General features: G+C 44.7%; 1 protein-coding gene across 1 annotated transcript in view; it reads right to left on the bottom strand.

Moving 5' to 3' along the window:
• The window catches only part of CDH9 (cadherin 9), a 144,063-nt gene that overhangs the window by 82,662 nt on the left and 35,282 nt on the right, over nt 1-26,119 (bottom strand). The window contains exon 2 of the mRNA XM_077353456.1: nt 20,219-20,546. Coding sequence (XP_077209571.1) covers nt 20,219-20,446 — 228 coding nt within the window. The 5' untranslated portion in view covers nt 20,447-20,546. The remainder of the gene's footprint in view (nt 1-20,218; nt 20,547-26,119) is intronic.

Below are 26,119 nucleotides of genomic sequence, written 5' to 3'. Positions count from 1 at the left end.
GCAATTTTGTATAGATAGCATTGTAAATTTCCTTTCAGTTGACTTTGTCACTAAGTAGGGCAGATTTTTTTTGTAGGTTTACTAAAGAGACAGCTTTTTATTATCATAAAGCATGAATCAATTACATAAATAAGGATTCTTATACAATTGCAATACAACCAAGGTGTTAGAATTACTTTACATTTTACTGCATTATGTACAAATACTGTTTTCATGTCTACATGTGAAATCAAAGATATATACTACTGATTCTAAATTTGTCAGTCAGCATCAGTGGTAATGGAGCGTTGCCAGCTCTGGGTTGGGAGATAGATAGAGATTTGGGGTGGGGACAGATTATTAGCAGGGTATAATGCCATATAGTCCACTTTCCAAAGCAGCCAGAATTGACCTGTCTTGCCTGGAGATCAGTTATAATCAATGGAGATCTCCAACCACTGTCTGGAGGTTGGCAACCTTAGCATCTACATACATCAACTGATCAGCGTGCAGATCTGAAATACTGGATCAGAGTAAATGCCTTTATTTGCTATGAATGAAATGTATTCCTATTTAATAGTCTTCATAATATAAAATTGTTCACCATTGGCAGAGTGAATATTATTTGGACAGTGTTGAGATCCCCCCTCCCTTCAGCTGAATTCCTCATTGCTGTTTTCTTCTACAAAACCCACATAGGATTGCATGGTATAATAATTATGGTGAGCCTGGCTTTTCTAACAGCATCTTCCCCAGCTTTCAAATGAAATAAGATACCGCTGTGATTCCAAATGTCCACCTGCAGGCTTAAGTGTGCTAGCTGGAGTTGCTGAGGTCATTAACGCACACTTCTTAAAGATCTGTCCAATAAAAACAAAACCAGCCATCCTTGATGCTTCTTTTTCATTGCAGACGTAAGTTCTGGAAGCAAATTCTAATTTCTTGCTCCATTTTCCTCTGTTGCTGGCATGCTTTTGAACAATAGCTTTCTGAGTAAAATTTCCTTAAACGGAGGAGAGCATTCACCTCCTGATAGTCTAATCAGCAATTTCTGCACATCTAGCAATAGAGGGGTGGGGGTGCTGAGAGCAGTTGCCTTTGAAGATTTTGCCATTTCGGCATGCAGGAAACAGACCTCCCATTCTCTTCCTTGGAATGCTACTTGGGTAGCTTGGTGTGTGTGTGTTTGGGGGGAGGGAAGGCCACAAGTGTCTCATGCATGTTCTATAAGATTCATTTCTCAAATGCTGATCAACAGGTCAACCCTCTTGGTAGAGGTAAGGGGGGAAAGTAGGGTTGCTAGCTCTGGGTTGGGATATACCTGGAGATTTTGGAGGTGGAATCTGGGGGGGAGGGCTGGGCTTGGGAAGGGAGGGGATCTTAACTGGGTATAATGCTATGGAGTCCACCTTTCTAAAACAGCCATTTTCTCCAGTGGAACTTATCTCTGTTGTTGGGTGATCAGCTATAATAGTGGGAACTCTCCAGGGTCCACCTGACGATGATCAATACTAGGGGAAGGGGTGGAGTTTTCTGCAGTCTTCTTTCCTCAGACTCCATACTTGCAACCCCCCCCCCCCCCCGTACCAGGGCATAGATGTCCTAGCCCTATGGTTTGCATATCCCCTCAATACATTCAATGTACATTCAACATTGTATTCACATGTTGCTGCATAGTTAGCAGCTTCATCTAGTAACTCTGTTCAGTGTAGGCCACAATAAGTATACTGTTCATGATTTGAAAGCTTATTTTGTTTTCAAAAATGTTGACTTTTCATGGAAGAGAAAGCCTGAGGAGATGTAAAGCCATAGAGTCCACAGTGAGATACAATGCCATAGAGTTCAACCCAAAACATCCAGTGCTTGCAGAGGAAATGATCTCTCTTGTCTAGAGAAGAGTTGCAATTCTTGGGGCTCCCCAGAGCCCACATCAATTGTTATAGTGACATGACTGTTTTGTGCAGTGTTCATTATTTTTGACTTTTCAGTATTTAAGAAAAGGCCAAATTTCTTACTTACTTGATTGACGTTTGCAATCAGCTGTTTTAGGCCTTCCTTAGTTTCTGACAGGAGGGTTGTGTCATCAGCATACCGAAGATTATTTATATTCCTTCCTCCAATCTTAATTCCAGTGTTTGATTCTTTGAGTTCAGTCTCTCAGCATTCAAGTCAAACAGGAAAAGGTCAAGAATACAACCTTGACACACCGCTTTCTCTATTTTAAGCCAGTCGGTGTCACCAAATGGTGTTTATGCAGGCGCTTCTTTGATTGCATACAGCAGTGGTCCCCAACCCCCGGTCCGGGGACAGGTACCGGTCCGTAGATCAGTCGGTATCGGGCTGCAGCTCCTCCTCGTCCTCCTCCCCAGCTGCTGCCTTGGGGGCTACCCTGCCACTCTGCCGCCAGCTCACCTTTGGTGCTCTCCAGCAGCCGCCATGGCTGGGGCTTCCCCTCGGTGTGGCACTGTGCAGCTGCTGCTGGCAGCACCCCCCAGTGGGTGGTGGGAAGTCTTGGGTACCGGCAGGAAAGCAAGTGCAGCAGGGGCTTAGGCAACAGTGATGTCCCTCAGCAAAAGACTACTCCCCCCCCCCCTCCTGGGCCTCAGTAAAATTGTCAAGTGTTGACCGGTCCCTGGTGATAAAAAGGTTGGGGACCACTGGCATACAGCGACTGCATCAGTTCGATCAAATGCACTGGCACCCCCAAATTTTGCAGGGCTTCCCACGATTTGTTGTGACCCACACAATCAAAAACTTTCTTGCAGTCAATAAAGCAGATGTCGACATCCTCCTAATATTCCTGTGACTTTTTCAAAATCCAGCACAGGTTTCCTATGGGATCACAAGTGCCACACCCCTGTTCAAAGGCAGCTTGAACATCTGGTAATTCTCTTTCAGTGGTTGTTGCTATGCATTGTTGTATGATATTTGTGCATCTTACTAGCATGAGAAATAAGGGTTCTTGTACAGTAACTGGAACAGGTTTTTGAGTCACCCTTTTTGGTAGTGGGAAGAAAACAAATTGTTTCCAGTTCTTTGGCCAGTTATTCGTTTCCCTGGTTTTCTGGTCTATGGCCTGTTTAATCATTATGATTTATGATTTTAACCTTTGTATGAATTTTATGTTGTAAGCCACTCCGAGCCTGCTCTGCAGGGAGGGGCAGCCTTAAAATAAAATTTATTAATTAACTTCAGCCAAGCCATATGTTGGATCCATCCTACTTTTCTGCTGACGAAAAAGGAAGAAGGGTTTATTTTTTATGTATTTATTTATTTATGATTACATTTTTATGCCACCACTCCCAGCACATTCGGCTCGTGGCCATTTACAATCAATAAAATACAAACACATCCATAAAACATCATAAAATCACCCTAACCTAATAATTCCAAGATACTACCTTTGCCTACCCCAAAAAAGGCTATCCTTGGAACCAAGGTACTTGTATGGAGAAGAGCCATGTGGGACAGAAAATCTAATAAGAAGGGGAGTTGTCTGATACTGAACAAAACGCTGTCCAGATCCAATCTCAGGTTCCTTCAAGCAAACATTAGGAGGAGCAGAACAGAAAGAGTGAGTCAGTGGAAACCATTTCATTTCAGGCTTCAGGGAGTGGTATCCATACCCTGCCAGATGTCTGATGTTTCTAAAGACACTGGAGAATGATCTTTTTTGTGAACTCTTATATTTGCCATCAGAAAGCTTACGTGAAGATGAGGTTTCTGTTCTCTATACTATGATGAATTAATGGGTACAGGAGCTGGGGAATCCAAACAACTCTGAACTTTCATCTCTCCTCCATTTTATTTTGAGAGAGTTCAACTGGCCCAAGTTCAACCGGTGAGCTTGAGTGAGATTTCTGACCTGGATTTCCCAAATCCTGTAGCACTTTGATATTTCTGTTTCTCCTTTCGTTCTGTTCCTGACCACCAAATACAAATGGAACACAACATAAGAAGAGCCCCAGCATCCTGTCTCATACAGTGGCCAACCAGTTTCTCTGGAAGGCCAACAACAGGGCATGGAGGTCAAGGCCATCTCCTGATAAGGACTTAAGATGAGCTCTGCTGGATCAGACTGATAGTCCATCTAGCTCAGCATCCTGTCTTGCACAGTGGCCAGCAGTCTTACACAGTTCCTCTGAGTGTCCAACAACAGGGCATAAAGCCCAAGGCATGCTCCTGATAAGAACCTAAGAGCCCTACTGGATTGGACCAACAATCCAACATTCTTTCTCACACAGTGGCCAACTAGTTCCTATGGATGGCAGACAACAGGGCATAAGGGTTAAGCCTGGTGGCTCTGAGATTCAGAGGTTTAGTGCGTCTGAATGTGGAGGTTCCCCTCAGTTATCATGGCTATTGGCCATTGATAGATTTATCCTCCACATATATATTTTAAAAAGCAGCTGAGACTTACCACGGCCACTCATTGATGCCCGTGGAGGGTTGGCTGGAGGCCCACATGGTGTCAAGGTGAGCCGGGACCCACGGCGCCTATATAAGGTGCCATGTGTGCAGGTCCCAGGTTTCATGCCCAGGATGCTGTGGAGAGCAGCTTCCCTCCCACCCACCCTATGCTAATGTGAATACAGTATTGTTCTGTGTCTTAAGGGGTCGTTTGACAGTCAGTTATTCATCGCAGCTACAGATTTGCATGGGATGGAGCCTGTTGAAGAAGAAGAAGAAGAGTTGGTTCTTATATGCCGCTTTTTCCTACCCGAAGGAGGCTCAAAGCGGCTTACAGTCGCCTTCCCATTCCTCTCCCCACAACAGACACCCTGTGGGGTGGGTGAGGCTGAGAGCCCTGATATCACTGCTCAGTCAGAACAGTTTTATCAGTGCCGTGGCGAGCCCAAGGTCACCCAGATGGTTGCATGTGGGGGAGCGCAGAATCGAACCCGGCATGCCAGATTAGAAGTCCGCACTCCTAAGCACTACACCAAACTGGCTCTCTGGGAGAGAGTCCCGTGGGTGAACAGACTCCCTGAGGTTCAGGCCTCTCTATGAGGCGGCATGTAAACAAGCACAGCTAACCCTGCTGGGTGGCCAGGTGCTCGTTTGACATATGGCCGGGAAACAGCCAAATGAGATGGGTGCCAATTGGCTCCCCACATAGGTCTCTTCCAGTAGGACAGATTTTCAGAAGGCAAGGGGATCTGCTTTCCCGTCTGGGAATGGTGGGTCCCCAGGGCACCTCTGGACTCTGTGGGTTTTTGGTCCGGTCTGCTGACTACTAGGTCAGGCTCCCTCTCCCATGCTGTGCCAACCCTCCCATGGGGAGGTAACTGTGGCCACGTTTATAGCCAACATTGTTGTGTCACATCTTATTCCAGCCTAAATGCCCTCCTGCAAATCGACTGCCCGTTGAGGGTTTTTTGTTGTATATTCATTTGCTGTTGTTGTTTTGGTGCGTTGAGTAATAAGACTTTTCATATTTGCTTTCTTTTATATGCAGTTGATCAGATGTTACAATTTTGATGCAAACGTATGTTTCCTTTTCCTTTTTGTTGACAGTCTTTGGCTAAAACCAACCAGACAATATGACTTATACGAATGAGTTTTGAAATTAATTGAGCAATGCCAGAATGCTCAGAATTTCAGTGCATCTGTAGTGGCATATAAAGACTGAATTGACATCTTTGAATATATTCATAGGCACAATATAATGGCACAGTGATTGATCTATGTATATTAAACATGCAGCTGATAACCTTCCCCAAGCAACACAATCAAACTTAGCGAAGCCAAGGATGTGGCATAGGAAGCCCTGATTCATATAACTAATGCTATTCTTCCTTTGCCCCTGACATTTGTTTCTATACATGGGGCTGGCTGCCATAGGGTTGCCAGCATCCAGGTGGTGGCTGGAGATCTCGTGGTATTACAATTGATCTCCAAGTAACAGAGCTCATGTGGGTATGGAACTGGGTTCACTGTGGATGGGCAGGTCATTTTGAGTTTCCTGCATTCTGCAGGGGGTTGTTCTAGGTGACCGTGGAAGTCCCTTCCAACTCCATGATTCTGTGATTCAGATTGCCAGGAGAAAATGGTCACTTTGGAAGGTGGACTTTCTGGCATTATACCCCTTTCAAATTCTTTTCCTCCGCATGTCCTGCCCTTCTTGGGGTCCACATGCAAAATTTTACTATAAAATGTCAATGAGAAGTATAATATTTTGTGATTTTTCCCCCTTTTTAAAAGATTTCAGAGAACAAAACTTGTTTGTGAAAAATATATACTAATCTCTGAATGTGATCGGACTCCCCGGCACCTGGGGAGGCTCTTTCTCCCCCCCCCCAGGTGAAAGGCCTTTCCAGGCACCAGGGAGTGCGATTGCCGGCTCTCTGAGCTGGCAATTGTGCTCCCCTATGCCCGGGAAGGCTTTTTCCTCCCCCGCCCAGCCGAAAGGCCTCCCCAGGTGCCGGGGAGTGTGATCGGCAGCTCGGAGAGCTGTCGATGGCACTCCGCGATGCCTGGGGAGGCTTCCTCCCCCAGGCCAGGCTATGGGGGGCTGAGGGCCTACCTGCCTTCTCAGCGGCCAACAGAGGAATGGCTGCCATGGGGCGAAGGTTTGGCCTCGTGGGGCGTTGGGCGGGTAGGGAGGCACTTTGCACCTCCCAACCCGTCCATGCTGGGGCAAGGAGCCAATCAGCAGCTGTTCTGTGCGTGGCTGCTGATTGGCAATTTGGGGCTGGACTGACAAATGGAGGGCCCAATCGGAAGGAACTTATTTACCCCTACCTCCTTCTTCACCTACTGGTTGCCAGGTAATGTCTGGAAAATCTAGTGTTAGATATAGAAAGTCACAGATTCTATTCGCCTGTATCTCTAATTAAGAGTATCAGATAGTGGGTAGGATTACCAATTCTAGGTTGGGAGATACCTCGAGATTTTGTGTTTTGAACCTGGAAAGGGTGGGGTTTGGGGAGGGGAGGGACATTAGCAGGATATAAAACCATGGAATCCATCTTTCAAAGCTGCCATTTTCTTTGGGGGAACTGATCTTGATCATCTAAAGTTCAACTATAATAGTGGAAGATCTCCCAGTGTCAGCAGAAGGTCAGTAACCTAAGTAATATATGAAGCCAAAGACCCCTGTCTAAGACCCCAGAGAACTTCACCTACACATGTGACACTTTTACACACAATCGCATTGGCCTTCTTAGATCAATCATTTGACTCAGTAATAAGGTAGGTTCATATGTAACTGAGAGCAATCATGAGGTACTGAAAGGAAGAAAGAAGAGAAAGATGGATGTCTGTCATGAATTTAAATAGCGAAAAGTGTGGTAGAAGATGGATGCAGCTAAGTGCCAGCAAAATCTTACTTTATCATAAGTGAAGGGTGTTTTTTTTAAGTAAAGTTTAAATAAAGGAAATTTCTTCCTTCCTTTCTACATGGCAGACCTTCCACATTTTACAGATGGCACAGGGATGGACACATATATTGATACCTGCGATGGACAGCTAATTGCAGATACATTATATCTATCTGAAAATACTGAATGAAGAATTCTTTATTCAAGAAGAATTCTACAGTTGACTTGAAGGAGTTCAGTTGAGATTGTTGGTTAGGAGGCAAGGTTTTATGTGGCTGGAGGGGAGGTGGTTGTCAAGAGGAGAGTAAAGGATCCTGGAGGATCCTGGATTAGGAAGTGGAACTGGTAGTCCTTCCTTGGTAACTGGGTTCTAGGAAAGAGGGGTGATCTCTATTGAATGTTAGAGATTGAAAATTGGACCTTTCTGTCTACATTTCCTTTTGACAAGGCATGGCAGAAGATGTATTCCACATCAATAACATTTTATTCTAGGAGGCATATGCTTTTGTGTTCATGCACACTTCTTCAGAAATCATTTTGATCTACTCTTCATGTATTTGCTCCTTATACGTATTTGTCTGGAAACAAACAAATGTGTGCTCACATTGGTATTTTAGGAGCAGAAGGGTTTTGAAGCCACAAAACACCAATGCATGTGACCCTTTTTTCACCACCTCCTGTGAACCCCTGCAATTTGCCTAGTAAATGTGTCAGTCATGAGTGGCCATTATGAATGGTACAGCCTACATGAATAAGGAATGTGCAGTGTATTTGTGTGATATCATGGCTATAGGCTGCCAGCTCTCTTCCTGCAACCTCTGGAATGGGTTCTGGGGGCAGCTGCATCTTACCTGGAAGTGACATCACTTCAGTTTACTCTCTAGGAATCTTCCCAAATCTCTATGATAAAATCCATACAGATTGAGAGAACTCCTAGAGCATAACTCCCAAACCATTTCTACTCCCTCTTTTTCTCCCAAAGTAAAAAAGAAAAAAGAAGTAATGGGAATGCAACCAGAGCCATGAAAAATTACTTGCTGGAAGCATGTGCTTGATGAGTGTAGGGGTCTGGTTAGTTTACTGGTTCATCAGAAAAAAACTGGGCTGCACTGTGCTTCAGAAAGACAAAGCAACAAAGCTGGATGTTTTGTTCTCTATGGGAAGGGACTAATATTTGGCTACCATTAATGAGAAATAACTTTGAGGCTCAGGGCAGGCTTTGAATGTAGAGTATGGGAACAAGTGTAATGATAGTAATACAAGAGCAAACCATTCCTCCACTGGTTCCTAATTTAATCTGGAAATTCCATATATCTTCATCTGTTAGGCGAGGCCAGTCTGATTCCTGGCAGCTCAATCCCCCTTTCCCTGAAATCATATTATGGTTGATGGAATTGGTCATGATAGAGGGCACACTCTGCATCATTGGCACTACAAGAGCACTGTTGTGTACTATGGGCACTACACTTGCTCTGTTTCCAGTAAATGTTTATGTATATCCAGTTTTAGATTTCCATGGGCAAAAAACCAGCAGTTCTGTCCTGGTGCTGACTTTCTGATTCCCTTCATTTATGGAGGAGACATCTGATGTAAATCATTGAGTAATATGCTTAGAGTGGAGATAGGGTGAATCCTCTGGTGGTGGCAGGGGATATTCCATGCCCAGGTCCCAGTGCTGGCAGCAAAGTGGGTAGTGGAGATTCTGGTTTTTAATAGGTTTTCCAGAAATTCCTAGAGCTACCTATTGTCATCTCCTGGTAACTGTAGAAATAGCCAAGAAAGCTATGGTGAGAACTTCTGATAAATAGGGAAGGCCTTAATTTTCTTTTCAATATTTTTTCTCCCAGTACATTTTCCCCCTGCTGGTTGTCACGGAACTCCTGCTGGTACAGTCTGGCCACCCCGACCCTGAATTTGACTCCTCATGCAGAGCCTCAGTATGTTGCTTTGACCAATTCCTTTTCCTTTCAGCCTTCTAGCATGTACTTGATCCCTCACAGAGAAGTATGCATCACAAGGCCACAGTAACAGAATGACAAAGGTTTTTTTTCCCTGCTATTTTGAACATAACCTTTCCAGAAAGTGAGTATTATTATCACTTCCTCTGGTATACCACCAAACTGCATTTCTAAATATAGGTATATTACACCTAGTGTTAAGAGGTGAGAAAAAGGGAAACATTGAAAACTGATCCATTTTAAACTAAAATAGCAAAACATGGGATGTTTTTTAAATCCTCCTGTGCAATCATATCCCTAAAAGGGGCTTTGTAATGGGACTTATGGGAATTTTGAGTTTTGTCTCCTTCCTTCCTTCCTTCCTTCCTTCCAATTTCCCAGCAATTGAGCAATTGAATATATAACATTAGGAGTGGTGGAGAGCCAGCTTGGTGTAGTGGTTAGGAGAGCGGACTTCTAATCTGGCAAGCCGGGTTTGATTCCTCGCTCCTCCCCCAGCTGGGTGACCTTGGGCTCACCACAACACAGATAAAGCTGTTCTGACCCTCCTTCTTCTTAACTGATAGATTAATCAGTAGAAGAGTTGTTTTTACACCCTGCTTTTACCTACCCGAAAGAGTCTCAAAGCAGCTTACAAACATCCTCTCTCCACAACAGACACCTTGTGAGGTAGGTGGGGCTGAAGGAGCCCTGATGGAACTGCTCTGTGAGTGTAGCTCTAACAGGACTGTGACTGGCCCAAAGTCATCCAGCAGGCTGCTTGTGGAGGAAGAACAGGGAATCCAACCCTATCAAGGTTAAAACCCGCCACTCTCAACCGCTCCACCAAGCCGGCTATAATACCACTACTGAGAGGCCCTACGTTGAACCTTTTTTTTGTTGAAATGTAAAATAGACGAAGTTAAAATAGTTTGTGCTTGTTGCCATCAGACTTGAGGACAGGGGCATTTGAGTCAAGTAAGATGAAGCACTAGAGGTGACCCAGGCCAAATACTTAAAACTCCAGTCCTTTTGCACTCGGGCCTTGCAGCTCTGTGATGCTCTGCTGGACCAGCTTGTTAAAAGATCACTTCTAGGAGCCAATGGAGAGTGTGAGGGCAGAAGATGTAGGGCAGTTGCTTCTTTGTCTCTGTCATATCATCTGACATTGATTTAAAGCTAGGAGACCTTTGTGTCTCCTTTCAGAAAGGAAATCCAAAAACAGCCTGAAAAAAACTCCCATACAAGGTCATATTAAAAAGCTGGAAAGCTTCAGGCTGCCATCTAAGTCCTCAGCCTCCTTTTAAGTGAATGTGTGTGTGTGTGTGGGGGGGCAGTGTGGAGCAGTGGGATACCACAGGGTTTGGTACTGGGTTGGATACTTTTCAACATTTTTATCAATGATCTGGATGAGGGGGATGGAGAGATGACTCGGTACATTTTCAGATAACACCAAATTGGGAGGAGTAGCCTTGAATGTCATTTTTGGTCTTAAAGATGCTACGGGACTCAAACCTTGGTGTAAACTGCACGGAGCTTTTATTCCAACCCCAGATTGATTCAGTCCCTGCCCTCTACACAGAATGCAATTTCCGTTTGGATTTTGGGTGATTTAAATTTTTCTTCTGCAGCAAGAAGGATTGATCCGGAGTGACCCTACCTTTATTGTGTGATATCTCAGACTGCTTATAATCCTCAATATCCATTTGGGAAAGAAAGCTCCGTGGTAGAGAACCTCTGATAGGCTACACCTGGTCATGTGTCATGCTTGCCTTAAAGGAGAAACCCCTAATTTCTCTCAACTTCTGTTGGTCTTGGATTTTTTTTTCTGCCTTCTTCGATCCTCTTACCCCCCCCCCCCACTTCAAGAAAAGAAAGGATTTTTTCCTCCCTCCTCTGACTTCTTGGATCCTCTCCCCCCTTCAAGAAAACAGAGAAAGAGTCTCCATTTGCCTCCCTCCCTCTTCTGAGCCTCCCTAACCACGTGCAGAAGACTTTCCTATTTCAATGGGGAGGGGGGGGGAGAAGAAGACCCGAGTTCAAAGCGATCTGAATTCAACAGGATTGACAATGGAATAAAGAAAGTAAGTGCAGACTCTGCCCTTGTTTAACCCCACTGAGGTCTCTGTCCTCCCCACACTTCATCTCCCAATCACCAGGAGTTTCCCAGCCTGAAACTAGCAAAATTTCCTGCCCCCACTCCAGTGGCTAGGGGGAACCCAGCATCCCTAGGAGGAGATTCTGCATGGTTAGATGAGATTTCTGTCCAATGTGTTTTGTTCAGCGTAGTAGAAATAACAGTGATTATCAGGGAGATATTAATTTGGTGATGGAGCGAGCGCTATGTGCCATGCATCGTTTGTTAATTGGGAAGACGGATGTACGTGGCTCCTATCCATGCGCTTGGATCGTTTAAATGTTATCTCGGCTGTGTAGGAGCTGTTTGTTGATGAGTGGTTCCCACATGGCTGGGAGGACGCCACTGTCTCCCTTTAGTTGCTGCCTAAAGGCTTCCGTTAAGCTGTGCCAGCGTTTTAATTTTCCCAGAGATGCGATAAGAATGCTTTGATTAATTCATGTACGTTTCGTTTCCCTTTCACTTGCTAATTCAGCCCCCACGAACTTCGGTTTCTTCCCCAGGAAAATTGGAGCTTTTAAGGGCCTTTTTTCTCCCCCTTCCTGCTCGCTGCTTTCATCACGTTGATCCATCACAAATGCTAATTTTTGAAGCAACAACAACAAAACCGTCTGCATCCCTTTGTCGAAGTGTCAAAAGGACTCCAATATCAGCAAGGCATCGTTTTTTTATGGCTTACTTCTGCGTCAGGAAAAAAACATCATTAGTTGCCGCACAGGTTGGTTCCAATACGAATCAAGTCCCACTGATGAAGATGGGATGGAGGATTCTTTTAACGGGAAAAGTCTTCAAGCCTGAACCGTCGGGAGCCGCATCAAAGAAGACAGCTTGCTGAGGTTGCCGAATACAAATGTGGATTAACGCGGCACTGACACACAAGAAAAGAAAGTCACTTTTTCATATATAAAATGAATTTGTCCTTGTACTCAGTTTCCATCGGAATCGTCATCGGGAGCTGAAACTCTCAAGGATTTTGCGATATCTTAACTTGACTCTCTCTGCAACAGCTTTTTTAAAATGTTCATATTTTGAGTGCCTTGATCAAAGCTGGCACATAGCATGGTGAAAAATGTGAGGCATGAATCAGAAATATGTCCTCCATCACGATCGGGGGAGAGAGAGAGGTTGAACACTCAGCTTTGGTTCACTCTCTGTGATAATATTGCTCTGTCTTAGGATGCTAATAGCAGTAATAACATTTTATTTTTAGCTCGCCCTTCCATGTTGCTCAGGGAAAGCAACAGCACTATAGACACATCATTGAAAAACATCAGACAAAGTTTAAAACACTGTTTATTAGACTAATACCCACAACTAAAATTCCAGATTGTGGGGGTCGGGGGGGGGTCAATATCTAGAGCTGATCTTTCCATCTCTCCTCCCCCCCCCAGTGGTCAGACCAGCCTCTTTGGTGGATGCCACCAACCATATGCTTGGTGGCACAGCTCTGGCTTGCAGGTCCTGTGGAACTAATGAAGGTCCCCCAGGGCCCTGATCACCCACGGGAGTGCATTCTGCCAGACTGGGGCCCAAACTCTGGTGGAGACCAGTTTTACCTCTTTGGGGCTGGGAATCTTGAGCAGGTGTTCATCCAAACATCTTAATGCTCTTGAGGGAATAGAAGGGAAATGCCAATCTCTCATAGGTACACCAGTCTGAGATTATTGAGGGCTCTAAAGGTTAGTACCAACCCCCTGAACCTGATTCAGTCTGAGCCAATGCAGCGGAGAGAGCACTGGTGTTACATGTGCCGTCCATTGGGTTCCTGTCAGGACTGGAGCTGCTGCCTTTTGGACCTCTTATGGAGATTTCTAATGATTAGGGGGATGGGGACATAGTAATAACATTTATTAATATGATTAATATTGATAGTTAGGTCTCAGTGGGGACCCAAAGTAGTTTGTGTTTTTTTCCCCTCTGATCCTTCATTTAATCTTCACAACAGCCCTGTCATTTAATCTCACAAAGCCGTTGTGTCAGAGGAAGGGAAGACAATTGGAAGCCGCTTTGAGACTCCTTTGGGTAGTGAAAAAGTGGGGTATAAAAAAAAACTCTTCCTTCACTTCTTCCGGCTTATGGCAATCCTATTTATTGACTTCCTCCAAAGTATCCTTGTCGGTACGCAGGAGACGTTCCTTAACTCTTCTGGTAATCCATTTCAAATAATGGAAGTGACAACTGAGAGTCTATAATAGGGTCACATGTACGACTACCAACCTCCAGGTAGAACCTGCGAATCCCCTGCTATCACAATTAATCCTCAGACAATAGAGATCAATTACACTGGAGAAAATGGCTGCTTTGAAGGGTGGACTCTAAGACACTCTACTGTCCTGAAGTCCCTTCCCAATCTCCAACCCCAAAATCTCTAGGTATTTGCATATCTAGAGTGACAATCCTCACCATAGAAAAAGGCAGAGAGTAGTGAGAGAAGCAAGCTAGTTCACAGATTCATACCTGGAGAGGCAGTCCTTCAGAAAGGTGGGTCCCACTTTTCAAGGTAAGAATCAGCATCTTAAATGGAACCCAGAAAGAAATACAGACCAAGGAATTTATGTCAAAATAGGTTTGGGACCAAATTTGCAGGTCAAAAGATTGGTGGCCACAGTTTGCACTAACGGAAGTTTCTGAGTTAATTTTAAGGACAGCTCTTGGTGTATCGTGTGCTACAGAACTCTAACTTTGAGGTTATGGTAATTTGGATCAATGAGGCCAGGTCAGCCAAGTGGGTGAAAAAGGGGAGTGTCCTTCACATACAATGAAATTAGGCCAAAAAACACCAACACATCCTCCAGATTTTAACCTGTTTCTTTTTTGTGTGAAGGTTTCGTGTGAAGATTTCGTGTGAAGAAGTGAGGAATTTGACCTGGGTCTCCAGATTAGAATCCATTGCTCTTAACCACTATGCCACACTAGCTCTCTCAGCACCCCTAAACTTTTTAATGTGATCGGTTGGCAAGCAAAACATGTAGCCTTGCCAAACTTGCATGATCCCCGATGGACAACCATCATAGTATTATGGCTAGACTATCAACTTAGGATCTGGGAGTCCTAGGTTCAAATCTATATGCTGCAATGGAAGTTTGCCTAATTTACCCCACATGGTTGTTGTGAGGGGGAGCTCACCACCTCCTTAGGTAATCCATTTCACTGCTGAAATACTCTTGCTGTAAAAAAAAAAAGAATCCTAATATACATTTTCCACGTTTTCACCTGCAATTTAAACCCATTAATGTGAGTCCTCTCCTCTGCTGCCAACAGTAACAGCTCCCTGCCCACTTCTAAGTGAAAGCCTTTCAAATACTTAACGGGAGCAATTGTGTCCCCCCTCAGCCTCCTCTTCTCTAGAATGATCTTCCTCAAGGCCATTCCTCTTGCTTACCCTTGTTGCTTTTTGATGTGGATCACATCTTCTAGTGCACCCCCCAAAACGGAAGTAACTATGGATGTGATATCCGTATTCCCACCCTAGGGAGCATGCCAGAAGAGGCAGGCGGGGGGCTGGCAGAGGAGGCTAAGGTTGTAGCCGAGCTGGTGACTGCAAAGCTGTTGGGGTGCTGCCTATGCAGTCTCTGTGTGCTAAAGCGATGGCCATACATCCTCTGTGGACTGTGATGGCGTGGCAGATCTGGCTGCTTTGGAGGGTATCCCACTGAGGTCTCTGTCCTCCTCAGGCACTAACTCCAAATCTCCAGGAGTTTCTTGACCTGGATCTTCCAACCCCTCCTCCCTTATCCCCAACAGTGGCCAGGGGGGACCTGACAGTTCTGTTGGTTGAGAAAACCTCTGGGAAGCTCAGACAGTTCTCTGGAATGCTCTCAAAATCCATACCATGTTTTATATCCTTGAGAATGCACCACAGTTGTCATTTGCAGCGGAATGGGATAAACAATTCATTCAATGAATAGGAACAAGATCAGCAGTGTTTGATTTATGCAAGGAAAAGGGAGGAAACTTCGAGCTGGTGACAACTGCGCTTGTCGACAACATTTCTTTTCCCTTTCAAGGTGACAACACACCATGCCTCACTAGTTGTCGAAAAACACCGCCATTTGAAGCCGACAGTCAGATGGTGCTGCTAAAGTAGTTATGGGTATTGATTTACTCTACAGTCTTTCCATTTCCACCTTTTAGTGCAAGATAGGAAGCTCCAGAAAAGAAGTCATACTATTCTGTTTGGAATCTCCCCCAAGATAATGCTGGTGAGAAATGAGAGACCAAGTTAAATGGTCACAAGGCAGAAAGTGAACTTGGATTGCTATACTCTTATTGCCGAGATGTGTCCCTGGCTATTATTGGATGCCAGACTCCAGGTGGGACCTGGGGATCCCCTGGAATTAGAACTCACAGAAACCACAGAAATCAGTTCCCCAGGAGAAAAGGGATGCTTTGGAAGGTGGACTCCAGGCTCCATCCCCATTTTTTAAGGAATTTTCTCCTCTGGATTTGGCTAACCTACACCCCCATCCTCTCCAGTAGTTGGCAACCTTAGCTGGTAGGAGAATGTGCTGAGTTCAGACACTGTACAAAAACTATGGTTAGTGTCATTGCCTGAATTAACCCAGTACAGTTAAAGAGGTTCCATCAAAGCAGGGTTTGAAGTCAGGGTTTGATGGCGACATTAAGCATGGTTAGTGTTAGCTGTAGGTTTTGCATGATGTGGAAACACAGACATCTAGGCTATATCCTAGGGGTTCCCTTGGAAACCCCCTTGCAGGGTAAAGAGAAAAAGTGACAAAATCAACTAACCAGGATTCGGATAACCCTCTACAAACTGGATTATTAATTATTATTATTATTATTATTATTATTATTATTATTATTATTATTATTATTAATGTATTAAGCACCACTCCCATGAGGATCCTGGCAGTTTACAAAGTCCAACTAAAAACCCATTAAAATGAACAATAACAACACAATAACAAAGTCAGCAACAAAATGGCGGAACGCTCAACCCCTCCTCCCACCCTTCTACAAGAGGGAGGAGAGAAGAGAGGCAGAATCCTAGATGGCATTTGGTGTTTAACATCGAGGGGGACCCCAATTTATCTTCTTTCACTATCACTATTGATTCCCAAACTAATCAAAAGTGAAAATAGACCATGATTTGGCATGATTAAACTAAGGTGGCTTCAAATTTAACTAGACATTAGTACAGGGGCCCTCCATGGCCCCCTCCGACACCTTTCCTGGTGCCCCCCCTCCAAGTGTTCTTAAACAATGGGCAGGGCCAGGTAGAACTATTACCAGCAAGGCTTTTGAGATTGACTGGTCGTGCAGATTGTTTGAAATATCCTTTGGCATGACCAGCTGCCACCACAGCCAGAAGATTTTGCCATGTGACTGTAAGTAAACTGTGGTAGCCATTTTGTGGATGCACCAACCACACTGCGCCAGCATGCCAAAGGTGCCTGTAGACTCAGAAAAGTGGGGAATCCTTGCATTAGCGGTATGATTAAGGAGCCATGGCTGCTGTGTTTGGCAGACATGTGTTTACAGTAATATTTCATTTGGCCCTGAGCGCAAGCATTGTTAATGCGCTCCCTCCTGACTGGTGAAAAGCATGGTGCTATAGAGGATTAATTTCCTTTGGTTGAGAGAGCACTGGAGACTAAGCAGCAGTTTTCGTAATATTTACTGTATATTTACAAATATTCCAGCTGTGGAAGCAAACAGATGCTTCTTCAGCAGGTAGCAGAGAGATACTTGTGCGGCTTCTTTGACACAGAAGAGCTGTTTTTGGTGTTTGGTTTAATACCCTCCTTTTTACTACTGGAAGAAGTCTCAAAACAGCTACAATTGCCTACCCTTCCTCTCCCCACAACAGACATCCTGAGAGGAGGTAGAAGAAAGAAGAAAAAGAAGAAAAGTTGGTTCTTATATGCCACTTTTCTCTACCCAAAGGAGTCTCAAAGCGGCTTACAGTTGCCTTCCCTTTCCTCTCCCCATAACAGACACCCTGTGAGGTGGGTGAGGCTGAGAGAGCCCTGGTATTACTTCTCAGTCAGAACAGTTTTATCAGTGCTGTGACTAGCCCAAGGTCACCCAGCTGGCTGCATGTGGGGGAGTGCAGAATTGAACCCGGCATGCCAGATTAGAAGTCTGCACTCCTAACCACTACACCAAACTGGCTTAATTTAATCAACCACAACCCCACTAAAACAATGTGAAGCAGGTTTAAAAAGATAGTCCTCCTGGCCAGTTTCAGAAGAAGCCCAAGAAGTTAATTTCTCAGTCCTGAAACAGCTAGCTAATCCCCTGTTGATGAAGAAGCGAGAGAACTGTAGGAAACTCAGAGGCAAAAAGCAGAGTTTGGGAGATGAGATATCTTTAAATAGCCGCTCTTTTCCAAGACTTCATGCGCTGCATCACCACAGGCAACCAGCTTTATCTTTAACCATAATAAAGCTCAAGTTGCATGAAGACAATTCACTGCCTACCTGAGCACTCTCCCAATGAGGGCCGAATTGCAGACAACTCACCCCCTACCTGATTGGCCCTCTCTGCAGGTGTGTGATTAGTAAGGAGAGAGGACTCTTCAAATGAGGGCCTTAAATGTCATCCTCTTCTTGCTCAGTGGGTGAGGAGTTGGCCTCTTTGAAAAGTCCTACTGCTGGTAAGTTGCCTCAGCCTCACCATTCATATCCCCCAGGCAAGAGAGGGATGCCAGCTGCTTTGTTTGCCTCATGTGTTGGTCTCAGTTTTAAGCTCTCTTCTGGAAAGATGCCCAGGTTAGTTGACATGAAGGTAGAGAGAATCACTATTTCAAAAATAGAACGGAAAGGGACAGACAGAAGGCAATAGATGACTTTTTTTCAGTCCAGTGAGTCAATGGTTCATTCATGCAGTCCAAGGGATAGGAGGGACAATGGTCCTCCAAAGCAGCTATTTTCTCAAGGAGAACTGAGGCCTTCCTTCCCACCTCCCCTCCTTCCCCCTTCTTTCTCTCTTCTTCTTTCTCTCTCTGTTTTTCATTCTTTCTCTCTTTTATCATTCCTTTCTCCATTCCTCCCTTTTTTTCACCCATCCATTCAACTTCCCTCCCATCTCCTCCCTCTCTTCATTTCTTCCTCCTTTCTCCCTCCTTCTCTCCATCTCCTCACCTTCTCTGTCTCACCTTTTTTTTTTCTTTCTCTTCCATTTTTCTCCTTCCTTTATCATTTTTTCCCCTTCCTCTCTATAACTTCTATATCAGGGTAACTAACTGGGTGCAGCCTGTGCTTCTCTTACCCCTCCCCACCACTTTACATCAGGGCAACCCATTGGGGCAGGCTGTGCCCCCCCCCCCCAACTTTTACACCAGGGAAACTCTTGGGGGCCAGCTGTGCTTCTCCCACCACACACACTTTTACACCAGGGAAACAAATTGGGGCAGGCTGTGCTTCTCCCCCCCCCCAACCTTTACACCCCAGAAACTCTTTGGGGCAGGCTGTGCTCCCCCCCTCCAAACATCTACACCAGTGCAACTCACTGGGTGCAGCCTGTGATTCTTCCCACACACACTTCTACAGCAGGGCAACTCATTAGGACAAGGAGATGTCCTTTTCCCCCACCTTCCAAGGCTGAGCTATTCACTGGGGCCTTATCAGTCCTTCCTGGCTGAGGGCTTGCTTCCAATTGGGGCTCAGCTACAGGAGAGGGCCAATCCTGGCCAAGGGCCAATCAGGTAGTGAGTGACCAGTTGTTTTCTAAAATATATGGTTTATTTGTTTGATTTATATGCCACTGCTCCCAGATTTTTATGCCACTGCTCCCAGAACAGTCTGATCCTGTCATTTCAGAAGGAGTCAGGAATTCACTCATTAGATCAACCTTCCTCAAGTTATTTTTCCCCATTGCCAAACCCCTTAAACATTCTTCAGGCTTTGAGAAACCCCAGAAGTGATGCAATATATATTTTAAAAGGTAAAGGTATCTCCTGTGCAAGCACCGGGTCATGTCTGACCCTTGGGGTGACGCCCTCTAGCATTTTCTTGGTAGACTCAATACGGGGTGGTTTGCCATTCACTTCCCCAGTCATTACCGTTTTACCCCCCAGCAAGCTGGGTACTCATTTTACTGAACTCGGAAGGATGGAAGGCTGAGTCAACCTTGAGCAGGCTGCTGGGATTGAACTCCCAGCCTCATGGACAGAGCTTTCAGACAGTATTTCTGCGGCCTTACCATTCTGCACCACAAGAGGCTCAATATATATAAAAATTCCCACCTTCCAGGGCTGTCAAGAAACCCCAGGGCTTCACAAAACCCTGGTTGAGAAAGGCTGCTGTAGATGCTCAGAGGCAGTGTCTTCCCAAACCTTCCAATCCCCTTGCTAGAGAACCACCCTGTGGTATATCAGACAGTACACTTGCAAGGGCTGAAGTTAGAAAAGGGAAAATTTATGTTGCTTTAAAGATAAATCAAAAAGTAATGAGAAATCCATATTTTAAAGGAGGATAGGAGTAATGAGTGCCTATTTTTAAAAAGTGTATTTCAGAACATTCTCCTTCCCCATAACAACACTAATAAATATAAGCATCCCCCCCTTGCTACAGATGCCAGATGTTCTTTGATTTTTTCCAGCAACACTTTCAATCCGTTGGGGGGGGGGAAAGCTCCCATTAATCACAGATCAATACACTGCAATGACTCAAGAATTAATGCTTGCCTTCAATTGTGTGGCACGGTCGCAGAAGAACATTGCTTTCTCCAAAGCTGCAGTGGTCTAGAACTTGTGACATGTGGAAATAGATCATTTCTTCCCAAGAAAAAGCTCCCTTCCCTCTGCCTTGCTTCAGTGCAGTTGAGAAACCAAAAACCTATTATCTGTCTTCAAATGGTCTTCTGACTGTAGTGCTTACCTTGCCCACATATTGAGTCTCCGGACCGGTGTACTCCTCCAGTAGAAAAAACTGATTCCACATCCATCCCCGTTTGGTTCGATGTAATGCCTTTCCGGGCTCTTTCGGCATCCCCATGACCCGTTCGGCTTGCAAATATATGTTAGTCCTCTTTGGTGACGGTGAAGCGCGAACCGCGTGAAACATAGAAGTCCAGATTAGAAATGACAGGCAGAAGCAAGTTCTCATTGTTGGCAACTTCAGTAAAATGTCCTTCAGGCTCAATGCGTCTCTTGTGTTAGCAGGAAGGGTCCTGTACCGATAATGCTGTATTTCACTTACAGATGACCTGTGAATAAGGGGGAAACAGCTTTAGTGAATGGGAAGAATTTTTTTTTAAGGTTGAACCTTGCTACAATCTTCATGCTCAGAGATTTGACTTCCTCCCCTTACTTCAACCTGCAAAGCTCTGGGATACCAGGGGGAACTAGACCAATGCTGCAGATCTGGTTTCTAAGAGGGCGTTGAGTTTGGGAGTTCAGCAAGGGAGGTCAAGAGGCAGCAGGAGAGAATCCCTCTAGTCCTAATTTCCTGGAGAGGAAACATACAAACACCACACCAGCAAGGAGAGGTATGTGATGCTGTATCCCTCCTGCTATGGAGGGCATTTCACTCTAAAATACTAAACCAGTTATGTAGGTTGAAAGCCCAGCAGGAAGGGGGAAATCCAGTGTTTGCAAGGAGTGCTACTGGGTGGCATGAATCTGCTGTCACATGTTCATGCCAGCCTGCTTTTGTGCTCTGAACTCATATATGCAATAGTGTTGCGTATGTTGCATGATCTCAGTTGTGCTATCCATGACACAGTTACCCTGCTTTGCCATTGGTAGTGCTAATGGTGCTTGACCAGAGAACAGGGGAAGCTGGGAAATGTCAACCATGTTATTCTAAGCTGTGACCTCAGGGAGGCTGGCAGTAAATTTCTAAAGTCTCCTCAATATCCCTTTGCTATCTCAAGCCAGTGTGCTTCTTCCCCCTTTCCCTTTAGCAGACGTTGCATGGGAAACAGAACAAATGTACCTGTGGTTTGCCAGGGAGTGGGACTGGGAATAGCTTAAAGCCAGCTGGGATTTTGATATCCTTCTGATGGTGCCCCAAATCTGCAGCCCAAAGCAATCTCCTAAAGGTAGAACAGACCCTGATTGCAAGGCCCCTTCTTCTCACCCGAGATGCTCTTGTTCAGTTTATAACATGAATAAATCCAGGGCTAAATGTAAGAAGAGCCCTGCTGGATCAGCCCAGTGACCATCTATTCCAGTATCCTATCTCATGCAGAGGAACTGGCTGGCCAATGACAGAACATAGAGGCTGAGACCTTCCCCTCTTGTTGCCACCTGGCTCTGGGATTCAGAGGCTTAGTGCCTTTGAATGTGGAGATTCCTCTCCATTACCATGGCTAGTAGCCATTAATAGACGGAACCTCTATTGTTTATTGACTTCCCCTTCAGCTCTCCCTTGGAATTTGTCTGCCACAGCTACTGGATTCTTCACTCTGCTTTCTGGTATGCATTTTGGAACTTGGATTACCAGCCAAGAGTGTGTTCACCTGGGCCGACCCTGTGTGTGCCTGGCTAGGGCAGCACAAATCATGACTCAGAAGCTTTACCAAACAATCCTCAGAAAGACTGCTGAGCTGCGAAGATTTCAGAACTCCTCTAGAGCTTATTTTTGAGTATCTTAGTGACATTGGCAGAATCGACGGTGAATTTGTGGAGTTCATGTTCAGCTTTGCATCCAGTCTTGCAGCAAGTCAAATAGCAAATTTTAAAATGATGGTTGTGGAAGTTATTTAAAGCTTTTAAGTGGCCTTACTTAACAGACCGAGACACTCATTTTATGGTGCTTGTTTATTCTCGTACTTGTTTTATATCATTCAGCCTATAGAATTTAATATGAGTATATCATATTTTATTAGCTTTATATATTGGATTAGCTTAATATAGTTGATGGTGGATTTTCCATGCACTAGCAGGTTATTATGTCTGCCACTTTTCTATTTTTGATTATGTTTTCAAGATTGCAAAGAGGAGACAAGCGTCTACTAGAGAGAACCTACCAACCTGATTTTTGGAAGGCTCTCCGTTTCCCACTGATACCAGACAAAGACCTCAGAAGTTTGCAAATTGGCTTCATGAACACACCATGCTCATCTACAGGGACATCAACTTCCAGGGGGGGGCCTGAAGATTGAAACTCAACTCAAAAATGCACAGGTGGGGGGAAGACAGCTGCTTTGGAAGGTGGAGACTATGTAATTCTACCCTGCTGAAGTCTTTCCCCTCCCCATATACTAGTCTCCTCAATCTCTGACTCCAGATCGCCAGGAAATTTCCAATCTAGAGATGGCAACCTGTTCAGCTCATGGAGCCATGTTATTTGCTGAACTGTTAACCAGCTAACTTTGAATTGCAAGGGACCTTTTATCCTTAGCACAAAAGAAGCAAAACCTTGCGTGAAAGGGAGCCAGACACAATCCAAGTACCACTCAGCTATTTTATTTCATCTTCACAAAAAGGAAGAATTGAAGGCCATAAGGTTCATTCATTACTTTCAACTTCTTATTACAGAATTCTCAGCCCAATGTCATATTCCTGGTCAGCTTCTCAAAACCCCCCTCCAAAAAAAAAACAGGCTTGGCCTATTCGGCAAAAACAGTGTATTGAAAAGAAACACTAGGCTCATGATGCTTTTTGTTAAGACTAATTTGTAATACTCCTACAGATTGATCTATTTGCCATCAGTCCCACCTTCCTGCCACCATGTCATACCACCCCACTTCCGGAGGTAACCTCCCCATTTTCCCAGACACATTTGTTACGCTCAGGTGTGAACACCAACTGCCACGCTCTGCAGCTCCAAGGGCAGTGGTGTAGATAGAACTGATACCTCCTCTCCTCCCAACACCCATCTATCAACAATAAGTTAACACATAGCCTACACAGAGATCCAAGTGAAACTATATACAACCCCAGACCCCCAAACATTCCTAAGATGATAAATTCTCCACCCCAAAACCACTACAATTCTAAAAAAAAAAAGTTAAACTCTCCATTGTTCCTCTTAGCAAAAGAGGGCGTTCTTAATCTAATGAACAAAATCAGAGTCCAGTATCTGTGTTGGTCTGAAGCAGCACAATGAGTCCAGTAGCACCTTTAAAACCAACAAAGATTTATTCAAGGCATGAGCTTTCGAATTCGATGAAGAGTGCTTGCACTCAAAAGCTCCCGCCTTGAATAAATCTTTGTTGGTCTTAAAGGTGCTACTGGACTCTGATTTTATTGTGCTACTTCAGACCAACACAGATACTCATTTGAATTAATCTAATGTAGTAACCATTTTACAGTTACATATGTCGGTGTGGACTGGGGTGTTTGAACAGATTATATGGATATAATGGACAGACACACTGTGGTATAAACTATGTTAATGGTTTGGGCTTGGTATAAAGTGGTTCACCCATTAGGCATCATTTTTTTTTCCATGGGAAATAATCTGTCAGGAGGTAAACCGAGCCAGCTTGGTGTCATAGTTAAGAGAGGCGGCTTCTAATCTGGAGAACCAGATTTGATTCCCCACTCCTCAAAATGCAGCCAGCTGGGTGACCAGCCACCGTTCTTCCAGAGCTCTCTCAGCATCACCTACCTCACAGGGTGTCTGTTTTGGGGAGAGAAAGGAAAAACAATTGTATGCTGTTCTGAGATTCCTTAAATTTGTAAAAAGCAGGGGAGAAAAAAAGTATTCTTCTCCATCTGTCAGTGTGTAAAAGGTCCCTTGTCTGGACTTTATAGCTTTTCTGTGATTTTTAACTGTCAGTTTGTACAATTACCAAAACAATGACGTCTGTGTCTCCCTGCCCTCATAGGGTCACACTATTGGTTGTATGTGGTAGTTAGTAATTTGCTTCAGTGCTCCTTCCCCTCAAATTTATCTGTCCATAAGGGTCAAAATGTTTCTCAGGGAAGAATCTGAGCTGTGCTACCCTTCTTGGCATGCCAGTCTTCTGCGTGCTTCCTTATGAGGATCCTTCAGACTTACAAACTGGTACCCTTTGGAGCCCAGAGTGGCACAATACGAAAAGCTCGGTATTGCTTGCTTGCACAAACCAGCTATAATTCTGGCCTCCAGACAAAAAACAATTTGAGCAAAACATTTTTGTTTGTTCGGTTCTAATAGTCCCGAGATGAGATCCTTTAGAGCAGATACATTTAAGGATGTCGTTGTTCATTTTTTGTCATCAGTTAAAACAAATACATTTGTGCCTCACCACGCTGGCAGTTTAAAATCCATTACATAAGCAAATTAAGCGCCAAAAGTTATTTTTTGAAGGACTTTCAAGAGATCTGTAGACTTTGGAATGACTGCAGTGTATATTTCTATTAAAGTATATATTTGGAGCCCTGATTTGGATAGCACAGGCTAGCTCAGTCTCAGAAGCTAAGCAGGGTCATTCCTGGTCAATGTTTAGATGGGGTTGGGATGCAGAGACAGCTAATTGCAAACAACCCCAAAATGCCTGTTGTCTTGAAAACCACATCATGGAACCCCATAAGTCTGCTGTGACTTGGCAGCAAAATATCTTTGAAAGACCTCAAATACATGGTCCTGCAACTGGTAGTTCTGGTATCCCCAGTATAGGAATGCTGGCCTCCAGGCAGGACCTGGGGTTTCCTGGGAATTACAGTTCATCACAAGACTACAGAGATCACTTCCGCTGGGGAAAAAAAGGATGCTTTTGAGGGTGAACTCTATGGCTTTGTGCCCCACAGATGTCCCTTTCCTCCCCATGCTCCAGCCGAACCTGAATCTGGCTAACTACCCCCTCCTTCCACACCAGTGGTCAGGGAGAATGTGACATCCCTCCCCCAGCATGGTTCCCACAACAGCTGCCTCAGTCCCCCATTGGCTAAGGCTGCCCCTGCAAACAAGTATAAACACGTTGAGGGTTTGCCCATCCCTAATCATGTTTTGCTCCATAAAACAATGTTTGCACTGAGAATTAACCTTCTCAAAAATTGGCACAGCACAGCTACATCTGGATGAGGGGCATCAGGTCCCTCCAGGCAGTGGGCAGAGGACGGGCAATGGGCTTCCCAGGAACCGCGAGTCTTACCTGATGGTTCAGTGACATTCCCAATGTGATATCCAATGTGACCCAGAAGTGATGCAGGCATATCAAGGATGTTGGAGTGTTGCTCTCGTTTGGTAGAATGAGCTTCCACCATAGAACGTTTGTCCAGAAACCAGGGCATCCAGCCAACATCCAGGCTGATAAAGGGCACAGTGGTTGGATGCGATTGAGATGGACAACAGCCAGAACATTGCATGGCTAAGGGAGGGGGTGCGGGATTGGGGATCGTCGTGCCATGGGATCACCAAGGGTCAACTGAACTCAACTGAATGGCTGACAACAAAAGCGAAAACATCATAAAATTAAACTCTTCCTTATCGCTATTCATCATCCACTATTTATGGAGCTAACTCTCTCATGATCTTAAGTGAATATTAATTCAGAGTTAGAGTGAGGGTATGAAAAGGAAGTGTTCATAAAAGTGTATGAACCTTTTTTTCTCTTCCCTGTGCTTATTCTTTCCCGTGTGGAAATGCTGTTTTATTCAACGCGACAGGCCCTCTTGTTCGTAAGCTGTTTCCAGGCTCTTGGATATTGATATTCAGTGTTATTTGTGGTATTTTTTGGTGCTCCATAAACGCTGTAACCTTCTGTATGCCAAATGCTAAACAGAAAGACACAGAGAGCTGCATGGCATTATTTCCCACAACTGTCTGATCTCGTAAGCATCCCACCATGAAACGGAGGAGGGTCACCTCTGGCAACATTGTGACATGTAATTCATCAGGCCTACT

The sequence above is a fragment of the Paroedura picta genome, chromosome 9 (genome assembly GCF_049243985.1).
Source record: "Paroedura picta isolate Pp20150507F chromosome 9, Ppicta_v3.0, whole genome shotgun sequence".
In the NCBI taxonomy this organism is placed as follows: Eukaryota; Metazoa; Chordata; class Lepidosauria; order Squamata; family Gekkonidae; genus Paroedura; species Paroedura picta.
This window is presented reverse-complemented; position numbering and strand designations above follow the sequence as displayed.